The 16,560-nt window shown below is 47.0% G+C and overlaps 1 protein-coding gene across 10 annotated transcripts in view; it reads right to left on the bottom strand.

Annotated features, from left to right (window-relative positions):
* The window catches only part of Cep164 (centrosomal protein 164), a 61,207-nt gene that overhangs the window by 11,518 nt on the left and 33,129 nt on the right, over nt 1-16,560 (bottom strand). For 8 of the 10 annotated variants that reach the window (XM_090319435.1, XM_090319431.1, XM_090319426.1 and 5 more), the window contains 7 exons: nt 13,125-13,208; nt 9,280-9,359; nt 8,585-8,752; nt 7,888-8,034; nt 3,737-3,946; nt 695-826; nt 387-603 (listed from right to left, as the gene is read on the bottom strand). In XM_090319435.1, the coding sequence (XP_090175561.1) occupies nt 387-603; nt 695-826; nt 3,737-3,946; nt 7,888-8,034; nt 8,585-8,752; nt 9,280-9,359; nt 13,125-13,208 (1,038 nt within the window). The remainder of the gene's footprint in view (nt 1-386; nt 604-694; nt 827-3,736; nt 3,947-7,887; nt 8,035-8,584; nt 8,753-9,279; nt 9,360-13,124; nt 13,209-16,560) is intronic. The other 2 variants (XM_090319432.1, XM_090319428.1) reach the window with 1 other exon arrangement.

Below are 16,560 nucleotides of genomic sequence, written 5' to 3' on the forward strand. Positions count from 1 at the left end.
TTGAGATAGATGTGCGGGCCACTGCCCTGCAGCGACAGGAACAGAGGACCCTCACTTCAAGGCCCCTGTTTAGGAAGTGTCCCCAAATCCACAGGACACATGCTGTCCAGCCTCTGCCTCCTGTCACTGACAACCTTCAGCTGCTACCACCATCCAGGCCTACCTGGAGCAGGCTTGCTGTACCCTGCTGTATCCTGCCAGAAGGCCAGGCTAGCATCTGCCCTGAGTCCAGTAAGATCTACCAGGTAATGGACCCAGACAGCTCTCACTCTCCCAGCTTGTTTGTACACACAGTCCAGGGCTCCCCTTCCTCTGCCCCCACCTCAGGTCCACCCCCCCAGGCAACCTGAGCTGGGGGTGGGGCTGCCCCTATTTGACTCACTCACTTTCTTCCTCTCCTCTTCCAGCTGCTCCTTCAAGTGCTTCAGAGCCAGCTCGTTCTCAGCTTTCAGGGTAGCACAAGTTCTCTTCTCTGAAGCCTCCAGTTCCTCCCTGAGCTGCTCCAGCACCTGCCTGCTTTTCTCTTCCAGACCAGCCCTCTCCGCCTTCTGCTGGGATGCTACCTCTTCTCTCAATCTCTGCAGCGAAGCCTCCTGCTCGGCTCTGGGCAGACAGAATACCAAGAACCCAGGCTATGCGCATGGGTCCCCTCCAGGCACTGAGAAGCTTCCCATGTATCCTGGTGTATTTTTACCTCATTTGGTCCTCATCTGCTTCTGCATTGGATTGGACTTGGGCTCGAAGCTGTGACAGCCTCCGGCCTTCCTCCTCTCTTATCAGAGCCTCCTCTTCCTCAGCAGCTTTCTGCAGCTGCTCCTTCAGGGCACTAAACAAAAACAGGATTTTTTTTTCTTAGTTTATTTTTTTGAGGAACCAGAGGTCTTTCCTCATCCACTCAGTCCCTGCTTCTTGGTCTCTAAGAGGACTACAAAGTATGATTGATGTCTTACAGTCAGGTCTATCTTCAGCATCTGGTCCATGCTGCCTCCCTATGTTGCTTCCCAAGGCAATAAGGGGCCCAGATACTGCACTATCCTTTGCCATGGAAGAACACTCCTGGCTCTCCTCTGCTCTCTTCTTCCTAGCATGATGTTCATTTAAAGAAGATTACAGCCACTCAACCTGACCCATTTTTCCACTCCTAGCCTCCTAGCTATTCTAGACACATAAGCTACATCACCATCTATACCCATCACATTGGACCTTGTCTCTTGGCCTTTGCTCTTGGTGATACTTCTCCTTAGAATTTCATTTTTTCTATCAGATAACCATAGTCACCACCTTACACCCAACTCTCTCTACCCTGAGAAGTCTTTACATGGCCTCCAATTCATCCTTTATCACACTATATATGTAGACCCTTCTACCCCATTCCACTATCATGCACCATCATACTGTATCACAATCTTTTCTATCTTTGCTCTCCTTACAGATATGGGAGCTTCTTTAGTGTGAAAGTATCATCTTAAAATCTTCTATATCCCAAGTACTGGACACAGTAACTGATATAAAGTAGACATTCAATAAATGTGCTGCTTTGAATATAATCTAGCCCCAGATCAAAAACAAGCCTTGATTATCAAAGGAAAGAAATCTTATCTACAAACCAAAGATCACTGTTAGCATTCCCATCCAAGCAGACATACTCCTGTTTTTACAAATCATATCTTTTTTATGCCCCAACAAGACCAAGGGATATAAGCTATGCACTCAAGGAATTTAATGCTAAGAAAAACATAGTTCAAGCCAGGCACTGGTGGCTCACTGGTGGTGCTATAAAGGAGGCTGAGACATGAGGAATGTGAGTCAAAGCTAGCCTGAGCAATAAAATGCATAAGACTCCTATCTCCAATTAACTACCAACATTCAAGCTTCAGAACCAGGAGGGGGAGGGAGGGAGGGAGGGAGGGAGGAAGGGAGGAAGGGAGGAAGGGAGGAAGGAAGGAAGGAAGGAAGGAAGGAAGGAAGGAAGGGAGGGAGGGAGGGAGGGAGGGAGGGAGGGAGGGAGGGAGGGGGGAAGGGGGAGGGAGGGGGGAAGGAAGCAAGGAAGGAAGGAAGGAAGGAAGGAAGGAAGCAAGGAAGGAAGGAAGGAAGGAAATAAATCACAGTTTGGGCCAAGTATGGTGGTATACACCTATAATCCTGGCACTCAGGAGGCCCAGGAAGGAAGATAAGTGTTTAAGGCTACTTGAACTATACTGCAAGGTCCTGACTCAAACAAAAAAAAACCCTCATGAGTCTGACACCAATTGCTTTGAAAAGCTCTATAGCAAATTCCAAAGCTAAAAAGATTTAGGATAATACCCTGCATTGCAAGTTATCAACACCACTGTTCTAAGAAAATATGAGTCAAGCAAAAATCCTTCCTTCTAGCCTCTCCAGAAATACTTCCTCTTTTTCCCATGGTTAAATGTACACATAACCATAACAGACATTAGAGCTAGCAAGAATATTAGCAGTGAAGTCCAATCTCCCCATTTCACAACAAAACCAACTGAGGGTCAAGCCTACTGGCCTTCATTTTATTTTTTTTTTCCTGGTTGTAAGATCATTTGTGGCTTTCTGCTGCCCAGTGGAAGTTTCCTAGCAGTGAGGAGGTCCCACCCTCAGAAAGGCTCTGGTGCAAAAACAAAGATTCTTTTCTTTTTTTTTTGGGGGGGGGGGAAGGGGGTTGTCATAGGGCTTGAACTCAGCCTAGGCACTGTCCCTGAGCTCTTCGGCTTAAGGCTACAATCCTACCCTTAAGCCAAGCCCCACTTCCCATTTTCTAGAGGTTAACTGGTGATAAGAATCTCAGGTTCTTTTGTGCCTAGGCTGGCTTTGAACCTTGATCCTCAGATCTCAGCCTCTTAAGTAGCTAGCATTACAGGTGTGAGCCACTGCGCCCGGCAGAAACAAGATTCTTGTAATGAAGTGCTTTGAGGAAAGTCAAGCAAGGTTTTAGCCACAGAGAAATCACTTAGTCGAGACTAACTGAAACTATTGATTTCACTGAAACTATTGATTTCAACTGAAAATAAATACAAGTGCTGCCATTTACAGAACAACGGCCATGTTCCATGCCCCAAGTCAGATCATTTGGGCATGACAGTCCCTGCCAGGGATCCTAGGAGACCGCTCTAGATATATGGAAGGGGTGCAGAAAATATAGTCCCAGTCCCAGTGTTTAGTCATCTGGAGGAGGGAGGTGCTGTGGGGAGGTTATTTCTTTAGGAGGAGATGCAAGACAGAAGATCCGAATTTGCATCTCCTGTTTTGCTCTAAGGAGATTGGTTCTTCCTCACCTTTTCTCCAAATTAGGCATCAATGTTTTCTCTGTTCTCTGCTCTGTATATCTAAAACAACTAATTCTCTACAACTCTTGGATATTCTGTCTAAAATGACAAGAGTTAGCCTTTAGTTAAATTGTCAACGAATACATTACTGTTTCTTCCAGCAACTTTCCCACCCCTTGGGCTGTGACACGTTGCTCACTCTCTTGACTATGTCCATTTGACCTTTCTTCCAAATTAATAGTGCTCTGGTTTTATTCTGGCACCGGAAAAGAAAGAGGGGGGGGGGAGGGAGAGAGAGAGAGAGAGAAAGAGAGAAAAAGAAAATTTCCCAGTGTCTCCTACAACTGGGGGAATCGGTGAGATACCAGGGGAAGATAGTTTCTAAGAGCATCCCAGTGGGACCCAGAGTAGAGGAGGGTGTCCCTCACATCCCACATCACTCTGAAGGGCAAGAGCAGGACCTGAGGGTCTTCTCCTTCTGCTGGTGAAGCTGGCGCATCTCCTCTTCCTCCTCTCGCTGCAGCTTCTCCCGCAGCTGCTGGATCTTCTCTTGATGCAATTCCCGCAGACGCCTCTGATGGTCCTCAAGGTCTTCGGCCATTGCCTCTTCAGTGGGCTTCAGTGCAACCTGTGAGAGCCACTTTAGGGGAGCAGCAGGCTCTGTGGATTGCCTGCAGGAGAGGCAACAGCATATCACCACACTGTTAAAATCCACTCAGCTACAGAACATCACAGAGAGAACCCCAATGGAGGGTCCACAGATAACAGTCTCATATGCAAATCAGGCCATACAAAGGCAACCAATCAATTACAGTCAACATCTATTGTACAGGATAATCCCTCTATAGGAGAGTCAGACCCAAGGGCTGAGGAGAAGGGCTGCACACAGCAGGCTCCCAGTAGACCTGGTAGGGTGAGGTTTGAGGTCATAACCTAAAGCTATGTCAAGAGCTGGCAGCAGAGAATGTAAAGCTTTATCCCTAACTTCCAGAATGGCTCATAGCCCTGTTTTCATGTCTCCTCCTCTAGAGCCCTGCCCACCAATTGAGACCATGACAGCAATTCACAAATGGTTCCCAAAGATTGCTCTCTGCCTCTCAAACTGAGCAGGCCAAGACAGCTAATATGAACTGATGGAGAAGTAGCAAACTCCCCTCCTTTGTGCCAAGGGAGCCAGACTTTTTACTGAGCCAAAACTGGCAGGAGGTTTTCACTTAAGAGTGAAAGGTTTGGAAATGGGCAAAAGTAAGTTGGAGCTGCACAGATGAGTGGTAAGATATAATGGAACTGCTTTATGAAGTATTTACAGAGTAATAAGGGCTGTCATTTTGCTTGTTTCTGGTTCTTGAAGGAAATACCCAAGTGAACATCTGAGAACATTTTGAACAATGAAGGCCTAAACGAGATAAAGTAGTCACCTGCCAGGGTGACTTTCTTAAAGGCCAGTAGGTATGAGCACTGCTGGGCCCCTAGGCCTTATGTTAGAGAAATTGATCTTGGCACACAGCCAGAACACTTCTTGAACAATGCCTGAGACACTTCAGTCTGGCACAGTGGCTTAGGAATGTGTGAGCCTGAATCAAAGAGGACTGAGCAAGAGTCAAATAGGGGGAGTCAATCTGTCTCCCTCCAGCTTAGCACAGCAGCAGATATAGGCAGGAGAGCAGAAAAATAGAAGGGGGAAAAAAAAAACCTTAGGGGCTTGAGGTTTTAGTTCAGTGGAAGAGCATTTGCCTGGCAAGTGCCAAGGCACTGATTTTGGTCCTCATCTCTGAAAGAAAAAACAAAAACCAGAGTTTGGGAATCCTATTATAATCCCTTGAAGTCAGAAAGAGGAAGGCAACAGAGAGTACAGAAGAGGCTGAAATACCATTAAAACTCATCCTTCCGCCTTTCCTAAAAGCAGAACTCAGACGGCATACCTACAAATCTTTTCAGCTCCCAACTCCATCTCCTCCCTCCTTTCAAATCCTGGCTTCTCTGAGTCCCTACACAAAGCTTAACTGATTCAGAAATAAGTGATGTGGCTGCCATCTTCTCTGAGATGCTGCCTTTGGAAAAGGTCTCCCCCACAGCTCTCCGCCTCATCAACCCCCCCCAACTCATTTCCAACCTTGGCTGAAAACATCTTTTTTTCCTCTGATGGTACCTCTTAACGTCTGACTCCCTTGCAGGATGTGCAGCTATGTGGAGCCCCAGGGACGGATGATGCAGGAAGAAGCGGCACATGCCCAAGCACTCGTGAGCCCGTTGTACACCTGGCACACAGGCTAACCGAGTTGTTTCCCCCTCCCCCATTACCTGAAAGACACCCAAACACCCCACTTAGGTCCAAGGCAGTGAACTATGCCTGAAAGACCTAGAAGAAAATGGGAAAGCTTTAGACTCCAAGGGAAAGAGTTAGGAAGGTTTCTCAGCCTCAGTGAGCCCCAGTTTTCAACCATGACAAAGACAGTAGAAGTTCCACAAGTAGCTCAAAGACATACAAGCAAGGGAAAGGAAGGTGGGAATGCAGGGAGGAAGAGGAAGGAAGGAGAAACTGTACCCCAGGAATGTCCTCAAGTGGTGATTACCACTAAAGCTGGGTGAGAATCAGACACCTTGTCTCCTGTCACATTCAGCCCAGTGACTGGTACTCACCTACCACTTAAGATGACAAAAGGAAGGACCCTCATGGTCCCCAGTCTCAGCTTTCTGACCACATGACCTGGCCCTGCCCTCTCCAGCATGTCCTCTGCCCCTAACCTTCTGATTCCACTGTACTTCCCAAAGTACTCTGAAAACCAACTGGATCCTAAAACAGTTATGAACATTAATAACAAAGAGATGACCAGGCCTGAAGTACTTAGTAAATTGAGTTGGCAGAGTAAAGTGTCTGGAAATCCTAACAGAGACAGCATTGTCAAGATGAGGAGAAAACACAAAATCAAGTCACCAACCAGCCAGGACACCTAAGGAAAAAGCAGAGCCGGGGGACCCCTCCAGGGGTCCAGGGAAGATAGCCTCTGGCCTCTGCCCGGCCTGTCATCTCTCTGAGGCTTAGAGAAGCCTCACAGTAAATACCCTGACCTGCCTATCAACAGCCACCAAGAAGACCTGGGAAGCCACTCGATTCTGTGGGTCACAGCTTTCATTGTAGGATACAGTGCCATCTGAACACTTGGTCACCTCTCTTTCTGTGACCCAGTAACTGGTATGGTAACTACATGAGGATGTGAGGACATGAGCACTAGTGCCTGGCAGTTCTTGGTGGCAATTCTTGGTGACACCTCCTTATTCATCATCAGTGTAGGAACCTGTCTCTGCTCAACATGTTTTTTTGTTTTGTTTTGTTTTGTTTTGCCAGTCCTGGGGTTGAACTCAGGGCCTGAGCACTATCCCTGGATTTTCTCAAGGCTAGAGCTCTACTACTTGAGCCTCAGCACCACTTCTGGCTTTTTGCTATGTATGTGGTACCGAGGAATCGAACCCGGGTCTTCGTGCATGCTAGGCAAGCACTCTACCACTAGGCCAAACTCCCGGCCCCTCAACACGCTCTTATAGCTCTCATTCACAAAGGAGAATATGAACACATTCTAGCACTGGTCTTCTTCCATGAAGAAAGTGTATAGCCTGTACCCCAGAAATGAGACGTAGGATCTAATACTAACTCTGCAACTGACCAGTAATGTAACCTCTAAATCCTGTCACTTCCCTGAGTCTCTATTACCTACCTAAATAAATACGAGGCAAGAAAAGGAAAAGTGAAAGGATGGGCATTCATGGCTCATGCCTATAATCCTAGCTGCTCTAGAGGCTGAGATCACAGTTCAAAACTAGCCTGGATAGGAAAATACGTAAGACTCTTATCTGTAGTTATCACCAAAAAGCCAGAAGTGAAGCTGTTGTTCAACTGGTAGAGCACTAAAGCCCAGGGACAGCACACAGGCTGAGTTCAAACCCCAGGAATGGCCAAAAAAAAAAAAAAAGAAAAAAAAGGAAGTAGAAAGAAGCTAGAAGATTTCTAAATTGCCACAGTGAATGTAAGTACATTAAAAAAAAATACATTAAGCTTTGAACCTAGCATACTTCCCAGGCCCAGAACATTTCAGTTATATGAAGGTGGAGAGTCAGCCCAGGGAATGGAAACCAGAGCAGTGGAGACCTGAGTGTGTGGATATTGAAGGGGATGAGCTAACTTTCCGAGGGATGGAAACATTCTGTGGGTCATTAACCTGAGTGGCTGCTGTGTGGTATAGCCACAAGCAGACAACCATTGAATGGTATAGTTCCAGTTTATAAACCACAGTGTATATTAATACCTCAATAAAAATGGTTTTAAAAGAAAAGTTAGTGTTTGCAACATGACTGACCAGTACGTCTCATCAGTCTTTGTCTACCTGCATACCTCAGGGTTCCTGACCAAGAGTCCCCAGGACCTAAGCTAACTCCAGCTAAGGATCAGTGGCAGTGACAGCTGCTGGGACTCTCAGGAGAGGCACGGGGCACAGGATGTGCTCATCTCCTCCTATGTTGCACCGCCTGGCCTTGCCTTCCAAATCACAAGAGAGACTGGGCACTCAAGCCATCCACACACAGAAGGGACAGGGAGACAATTAAAAGTGGCCCTTACACCTCTGGAGAGACTGGCGGGGTAGGGCTGACTGCCACCTTCTTAGGCTCCTTGGCCTCTTCCTGCCCAGGACCCAGCTCCTCGGCCTGGGAGTGCTGCTGCTCCTTGCCCCTCTCGAGAGCAGAAGGTGGGCTTGGGGCCTGCTCCCTTGAGAGCAATAAGGAAAGCAGGTTAATGCCAGTAGGAAGGCAAGAGGTTCAGTAAGCACCTCATCTGAGGTGAAAGACTTGTAGTAAGGATGAGTTGGGCAGGACAACCCCAGAAGGCTCCCCTGCCTCCAGCCTCCGGGCTCCCAACCCTCATGACCTCCTCCCAAACTGACTGCATTGGAAACCAGATATTCTTGTCCCGCCGCCCCACCCCCACCCCGCACAGAAGCAGGATGGTTGCAGCACCCCAGGAGAAGCTCTCTACATAGCAGGTGTTCAGGGTGGCTTCAGATGGAGGGCTGCCACTGCTCACAGTCCCCAGTTCCCCAATCCGCCCAGATGAATGCTAAGACCAGCCAGACCACTGGCGAGGGGCACAGGGTCTCTAGCAAATGGGAGGCTCTGGACCAGTCTCTCATCTAGCTTCAGGGCCCACCTGTTCTCACCTCCCTCTCATGGCCCAACCCATCTTTTTCAGCTCCAGTGCACACACCAACACACAGAGGGGCTTCCATCACCACCCAGGAGCCCTTCTCCTTCATCCTTACCTGTGGAGGGACACCAGCAGGCTGGGACTGGCTGAAGAGTCCTCCCCAGGCTCCTCTGAGTCTTTACACTCAGAATGCTCCTTGGCGACCTGCAGAGAACCCTCTTCACTGGCCTCACTATGTAGGGGACTGTGGAGCAGCTGCCCATGCAGAAGAGGAGGCGATAACCTGGTTGGGCCAACAGAGTAACAGTTAGGACCCTCCACATGGCAAGCAGGAAGAGGATTTAGGAGGACAGTAGCCCCTGGGTCAGTTTCTCCTCAGCCAGTTCTCCACCTGCCCCCACATCCACACAGAGCCACAGGGCACAGCAGCAAGGAGCAACGTGCTCCTGAGCTCAAGACTCAGCTCCTTTCATCATCTGCTGGGACCAGGAGAGGTGGACACGCTCACACAGGGTCCACTCCTGGAGTTCAATATCCCTGGGCCAGAGAGGGACAGAAGAGGTAAGTGGAGACCAAGCTCAGGTGGTTAGTCTATAGAAAATGCATGAGGCTGTGGCCCTAAGGAAGTGAAGATACAGAGAGCCTTCTAAGGTTCAAGAAAGAGATAACTACACTTCATGCTGCTTCCAGGGGGAGAGAGCCCCTCTCCACTGCAGCTCAGATTGAGAAGCAGGGAGCCTCAGTCAATCAGTCTCAGTGTTTCTGTCTCGATGCCTCTGGTCCCTGAGTGCTGCCTCCCATGTACTATACCTCTTCAAGCCTTTGGTCTCCTTGCTCTGCAGCTCTCCTGGACTGGACTGGCTGTCATCTTGCTCTTCTCTTCCTATCCCCTGGGCAAGAAACAGTGCAAAGTGTACATTATAGGTATCTGGAATTTCCTACTAAAGTCTCATACTTAGCAGCAGGAGCCCTTGAGAAGACAGAGGTCCCAGGGAACACCAAATGGAAGCCTCACTTACTATAAAATGCAGCTCCATGAGCTCTAGCTAAGCCTTACATTTATAGCTGAAACAGGGGACAAATGATCTTAGTCACTGCACACAGGGTCCAAAACCAGGGGCACAACCCCCACGCCCCCACACACACAGTAAGAAATAATCCCAAAGCTGGCACTGGTGGCTTGCTTCTGTAATCTCAACTACTCAGGAGGCTGAGATCTAAAGATCATGATTCAAAGCCAGCTCAGGCAGGAAGGTCTATGAGACTCTTATCTCTAAACACCAGAAAACTGGAAGTGGTGCTGTGGCTCAAAGTGGTAGAGAGTGCTAGCTTTGAGCAAACGGGCTCAAGGACAATGCCCAGGCTCTGAGTTCAGGCCCCACAACAGATCAAAATAAATTAAAAAAAAAAAAAAGAAAAAAGAAAAAAAAGAAACCCTGGCTTCCCAGTACTGGAAACCTGCACTGCTAACTGCAAAGGGTGAGAAGGACTATATCCATGAGCACCCCAAATCCATGTGGGCCCAGGTCAGCAGTGTCAGCTTTACAGAGACATACTGAATTGAAGTGGACAGACTGAAGACAGTAGGCAAGTATGTTAGAAAAGAGTAATTCTGGAGAGCAGGAATCCTGATGAGGAAAGAGAAAGCTGAGACCCCAACCAAAAAGTCTCCATCCAACATCAGGACAGAGGGACACAGTGACATTCTTTCACTGCCCCATTCTAGGCTCACCTAAGGACACAGATCCCATTAGTAGACCAGAATGTCCCCTTTCCAGTGTAGGATTATATCATCCATTCAAAAATAAACTCCCAAAGTTTATTTTAAGTCTTGGTATCTAGGCAAACATAGCAAGCTGGGGAGAAAAAGACAGTGAGAGCTAGAGTGAGAGAGAATTCTTAATGACAGAAAATATTTCCTGCAAGGATACAGTGGTACAGTCAGCCTGGACCATTTTTCGTTCTACCACTTCCTGCCTGGAAAGTCCAACTCCTCCACTGTACAATGGGGGAGGTGAGTATTAATCCCGGGCGAGGATCATGTACACGAATCCTGACTCCTGATCTGAAGAAGGGATGCCATGAACATTAGCACCTCTTCATATGCCTCTCCCTTTCCACTTGCCTACCACAACAAGGAAGAAGAAAAGGCTTTGCCAGTACTGGTCCCCATTCTAAGACCTGCACTCCTTCTGTCACCCCTACAGGAGCCCTGTCTGTTCTGGGACCCAAGGGTCAACAAAGTCAGAACAGGAGACAGTTCACTCTGTCTTCCCCACGGGATCCCCAGCCCTGTGCCCACCACCCCCACACCTCTCCACTGGCAGCCTGAGCCCCAGCAGCTGTGGCTGACTCTGCCATCTGGATGAATGAGGAGGGCAGAGCTTGAACTAAAAGCCAGCTCCCCCAAATTACATTAAAAATAGCAATGCTGGCTGTGAGCCCCTCTCAGAGCCTGCAGCAGAAGGGCTCCCCGCCAGAGCTGTCAGGCCTCATTGTATCAGCCTGGGCAGAGCCTACAGACAATGCCAGGGGCAAACCGCTCTCCTGCCCCACCTCCTCCTCTTTCCATTGTTCAACTTATAACATGGCTTTACCATGAAGCCATACAAAGCTCACCAAATGGTGAGCTTCCTTTTCTCACATTTCAAGGAAATGTGAGTAAATATCACACAAGTTTGTAATCCTAGTCTGAGATCTGGGGACTGGGGTTCAAAGCCAGCCTGGGCATGAACGTCCATAAAACTCTTATCTCCAAGTAATCACCAAATAGCTGGAAAAGGAATTGTGGCTCAGGTGGTAGAGTGCCAGCCTTGAGAGGAAAAAAAAAACCTCAGGGACAGCATCTAGGACCTCGGTACTAGTACACACACACACACACCCCACAAAATCACACAGGCCAACTCCACTCAACACAATGAAAGACCAGGGATAAAAACTGGGAAATAGAGCTGGGCGTAGTGTCTCACGCCTATAATCCTGGCTATCAGGAAGCTGAAATCTGAGGATCTTAGTTCAAAGCCAGCCTGGGCATGAAAGTCTGTGAGACTCTTATCTCCAATTAACCACCATAAAACCAGAAGTGGTGCTGAAGCTCAAGTGGTAGAGTGCTAGCCTTGAGCTGAAAAGCTCAGGGACAGGGCCCAGGCCCAAAGTTCAAACCTCAACCAAATATTGCTTTTTAAAAAAAATTTTAGGGCCAGGAGTTTGACCTAGTGGTTAAAGTGCTTGCCTAGCATGCATGAAGACCCGGGTTTGATTCCTCGGTACCACATATAGGAAAAAAGCTGGAAGTGGTGCTGAGGCTCAAGTGGTAGAGCTCTAGCCTTGAGAAAGCCCAAGGACAGTGCTCAGGCCCTGAGCTCAAGCCCAGGACTGGCAAAAAAAAAAAAAATTTAATGGGAAATAAATCTGAGTCAAAAGAACTCTAGGACTTGTTGCTAACTGCGGGAGCAAATAAACAAGTAGCAGGGGTCTACAGCAGTAGGTCTTTCTGTCTGCTCCCTTCTTGTTGCATCTTATTTTTACAGCATACTGAACAAGCTCACATGGCATAGAAGATTCACAAAAAAAGGGGTACTTTAAATAGGTTTGCCTATTCGTTAGACCTACTTGCCCCAGAAAAAGAAACAAAGCCAGGTAGGTAAAAGTAACTAGCCAGGTCAGCCCTGTTCAAAAAAGGCAGACAGCAGACATAGCCTAAGCCTCTGGCTTAATCTTGCTCTACATACTACATCCCCATCCCTAACTCAGCTAGGGAAACACAAAGAGATGGTTGTGGTAGTAGGGATTGAACACAGATCCTCATATTTGCTAACACAACTGCTCTACCACTTGAGTTATACCCCAGCACTTTTATTTTATTTCATTTTGGAGAAAGGGTCCCATTAACTTTGTCTAAGCTGGCCTTGAACTCTATATTTTCCTGCCTCCCCATCTCCATCATGCCTGGTACTATAGGCATGTAAGATCCAGACCAAGATGAAGGCAAACCAAATTCTCCCTGACACTTAACAGACATCCTGTGCCAAAATCCCTCTTCTATCCACCAAAGGAAAAAAAGGAAACTGTTCTTAACTTTGGTTCCTAAAGGACAGGGTCTGTGTTTCAGTCAATCTATCCCCGTCAGAAGTCCTCATGAACCACCGAGCTCACATCTGGCAAAGATGTTATAACAAATTAAGCCTCAAGGAGAACAAAGATGGAAACAACTCATCCTGCCTGGAGGAGGTGGCACTGGAAATCAGCCTCCACTGCTGAGCAGAAGGGGAAGCAGCAGGTAACAGTAATAGAGGTAGAGAATGTGCTTGAGGAAAAGTGAGGGGTAGGCTGAGCACGAGGCTGAGAGGGACAGGGCAGTGCCTTGAAATCAGCCCACAGTGCTCACATATGAGCAGGTAGTCAATCCATAGTCACTGAACCACTAGACAAATAGACAAATACACAGAGAAATGTTTTCATTCACAGCAGAAACAGAACAAGAATGGTGAGAAGTGCCATCAAAGGCACAGCCATTCCAGTGGCCTGTGGAAGTAGAAGGGAGAGGACATCAGGAACACATGCTGTGATTGGGCAGGAGTCATCCATGGGTTATCCTGAAAAGTAACTGTTAGAGAAAATGAGGCACCAGTCCAGTCCAACACCCAGAGACTCACCCCACAGCAAGCTCCATCCAGGACTGGGGTCAGCATGTCACCATCTAACAGCTGCTCCGAGATCTGGCTGCGAAAACCAAAACCCTGGAGAGAGTGGAAGAGGGAAAGCCTGATCTGTCTCTGTCACAGCTTGTATTCACTGGGCCTTTCCAGCCCTCCACCCCCAATCCCCAACATCAACCCTCCAGAACAGCGCATACTCTGTGACAGGGACTGTGCTAAATGTCCCCATCTACTTTTTAAAGTGACTAGATTGAAAGACATATGAGAAAGGAAGTATGGTAAAATATTTATTAGATGCAGAGTAGTAAGTGAAATTTCTTTAATTTTCCTATTTATTTAAAGCTTCTCATAATGCACAAAAAATAACCCTATGAGTCTGACACTCTTGTCCTCCTCTCACAGATGCAGGAGGTCAAACAGCTGATGAGCAAATTGGCAAGGCTCAGATGGGCCCTGGGACTGACCCCATGACACATACTACAAAGTATGTCTCTCCCTACCCAGTATCTGACCAGGACACCAGCAGTGCCAGCAAACCTGTGGGCAGCTTGGAAATGAGGACTGGTGGGTCCTTCCAGCTCACTCCTTCCCTCTTTCCCATACCGGTGTCTCTCTGATGGAGATTAATTACCTTACTTTCTCTACAGGCTTCTCCTGGGGACAGGCAGCAGGCACTTGTATCAGGGCCAGCTCCATGCTGCCCTTTAGCTGCCACACAGCCACACTCTACCCCTTCTGAGCCTAAGATCCCTGCTGGGCTAAGTGAAGGATGGCTAGTGGGCAGCATGCTAATGGGGACAGTTGTCATCAGCCTGATAAATGGCAGGACGCCCAGATAAGGTCTGGTCCTGCTGTCCATGGACTCCTCTCCTTGTTCTCATGAAGAAGAAAAATGCTGATGGGTGTACTTTGTTACATGGCATCTTTTCTGGAAGGGCCGGACCCCTTGCTTCCCAGGGTTTGGTGACATGGATATTCTTCATGTATGGTTTTTGCAAATAACATGACTTGCTTTCCCTTCCTAGTTTGTGGGATTTGTGTACATGTGTGTGTTGTCTATGGTATTTTCCTTGCAGTTTGAGTCCTATGCCACCTAATGCAGCTGCCATCTGTCTCCTAATCCCAAAGCTCAGTGTGGGGACAGAGCACACAGCGGCCTAATTCCTATGCACCCTTCATATCATCACTGTTCATCCTTGACCCTCTCCCACTAATCCCTTTCCCGTCATCTGCCTCCTCCAAACAGATGGAGGGTGGCTTGCAGGAATAACACTTGCCCAGAAAGCACAAAACTCCACCCCTGAGAGTGAGATCTGGCAAACAGAATCAGGACACAGCAGGATGGGTAGAAGGTCTGAGACAAAGAAACCATGGATGCTCGCAGGCCAGGACAAAAAAGCCTTAACTTTACAAAGAAAACTACAAGTCAGGCACCAGAGGCTCAGCCTGTAATGCTAGCTACTCAAGAGGCTATGGTTCGTAGTCTGAAGCAGCCTGGGGAAGAAGTGTTTGAGACTCTATCTCAAATTAACCACCAAAATACCAGACTAGAAGCATGGCTCAGGTGGTAGAGTGCCAGATGCAAGCAATAAAGCTGAGAGCAAGAAGCTCTGAGTTCAAGTACCAATGTACATACAAAAAGGAAACTATAGCCATGCTCCTGGCCACAGCCTAGGGACCCATCCTTACCATAGCTCAGTGATCCCTCAAACAAACTAGCTTCCTCCATTTGTGTACTGGTCCTGCTAGAGCTCCGAGGCTCACCACATGATCTCACAGGAAGGTCAAACAATATATTACTACATTTAGTGTTTATATACTGCTATTTTATGTACTCTTAATTTACATTCTCTACCCCACCCTACCCTTCTCACAACCAAACAATATAGTGTTGTGCTAAATAAGTAAGAAACTACAGCAAACATGACAAGTCTGAGTCCTACCTTGCTCGCTCACCAGTTGTGTGACACTACTTATTTAACCCTGAGGACAAAAAAATTCACCACCCCTAGCCTTTCGCCATGCACAAGCATTAACTCAAAGTGGATCAAGGATCTCAATGTCAGACCGGAAACCATGAAACTGCTACATGATAGAGTAGGAGAGATACTGGAACTCATAGGCACAGGCAAAAGATTCCTGAACAGAATCCCAGGATCACAACAGATTAGAGAGACTTGATAAATGGGACTACCTAAAAATAAAAAGTTTCTGCACAGATAAAAGCATAGCCACAAAAGTAGAGACAGCCAACCAACTGGGAAAAGATATTTACCAATAATACATCTGATAAATGCTTAATTTCCAGTATCTACAGGGAACTCAAGAAACTAATCCCCTCCCAAATCCAACAAACCATTCACTAAATGGGCAAGGAAACTAGAGAGACTTATCAAAAGAACAGATTAAAAAGGCAGAAAGGGGGCTGGGAGCTTGGCCTAGTGGTAGAGTGCTTGCCTAGCATGCACAAAGACCCGGGTTCGATTCTTCAGTACTACATACAAAAATCCGGAAATGGTGCTGTGGCTCAAGTGGTAGAGCTCTAACCTTGAGAAAACCCAAGGACACAGGCCCTGAGTTCAAGCCCCAAGACTGGCAAAAAAAAAAAAAAAAAAAAACTTAAAAAAAAAAAAAGGCATATGAGAAAATGTTCATCATCCATGGTCATAAAGGAAATGCAAATAAAAACAACCCTAAGATACCACCTTACCCCAACAAGAATGGCCAAGATTTTGAACTCAGACAATGACAGATGCTGGCGGGGTTGTGGAGAAAAAGGAACCCTACTGCACTGCTGGTGGGATTGTAAACTAGTTCAGCCACTCTGGAAAGCAGTGTGGAGGTTTCTTAAAGAACTAAAAACTGATCTTCCCTATGATGCCGCCATACCACTTCTGGGCATCTACCCTGAACATCATAATCCAAGATATTATAAGGACACCTGCTCAGCTATGTTTATCTCTGCACTATTCACAATTGCCAGGTGATGGAAACAATCCAGATGCCCTACTGCAAATGAATGGATACAGAAAATGTGATATATATATATACACAATGGAATTCTACATAGCCAACAGGCAAGATAAAATAATGGCATTTGCAGGGAAGTGGATGAATCTAGAGCGAATCATGTTGAGTGAGACAAGTCAAGACCAAGGAACAAAAGGCGCATGGTATCCTTAATATTAGATCCAAACATTACAAGAGCGAGGACTCAAAAGTTGTATACACAATGGCATTGGAAATATAAACACAACTACATCGACATAAAAACTTATGACTCTATAGACATGTTTTATTACATAGATTATTATGTATCTATGACATACAAACCCTCAGCCTAATTTTATGTTCTAAAATCTAAGTGCCAGTGATTGTATATAGAGATTCCCTTCTTAAATACCTGTTTGTTAAACACATCATTTGAAATATG

Source organism: Megascapheus bottae, chromosome 27 (assembly GCF_031878675.1).
Source record: "Megascapheus bottae isolate mThoBot1 chromosome 27, mThoBot2.hap1, whole genome shotgun sequence".
Classification (NCBI taxonomy): domain Eukaryota; kingdom Metazoa; phylum Chordata; class Mammalia; order Rodentia; family Geomyidae; genus Megascapheus; species Megascapheus bottae.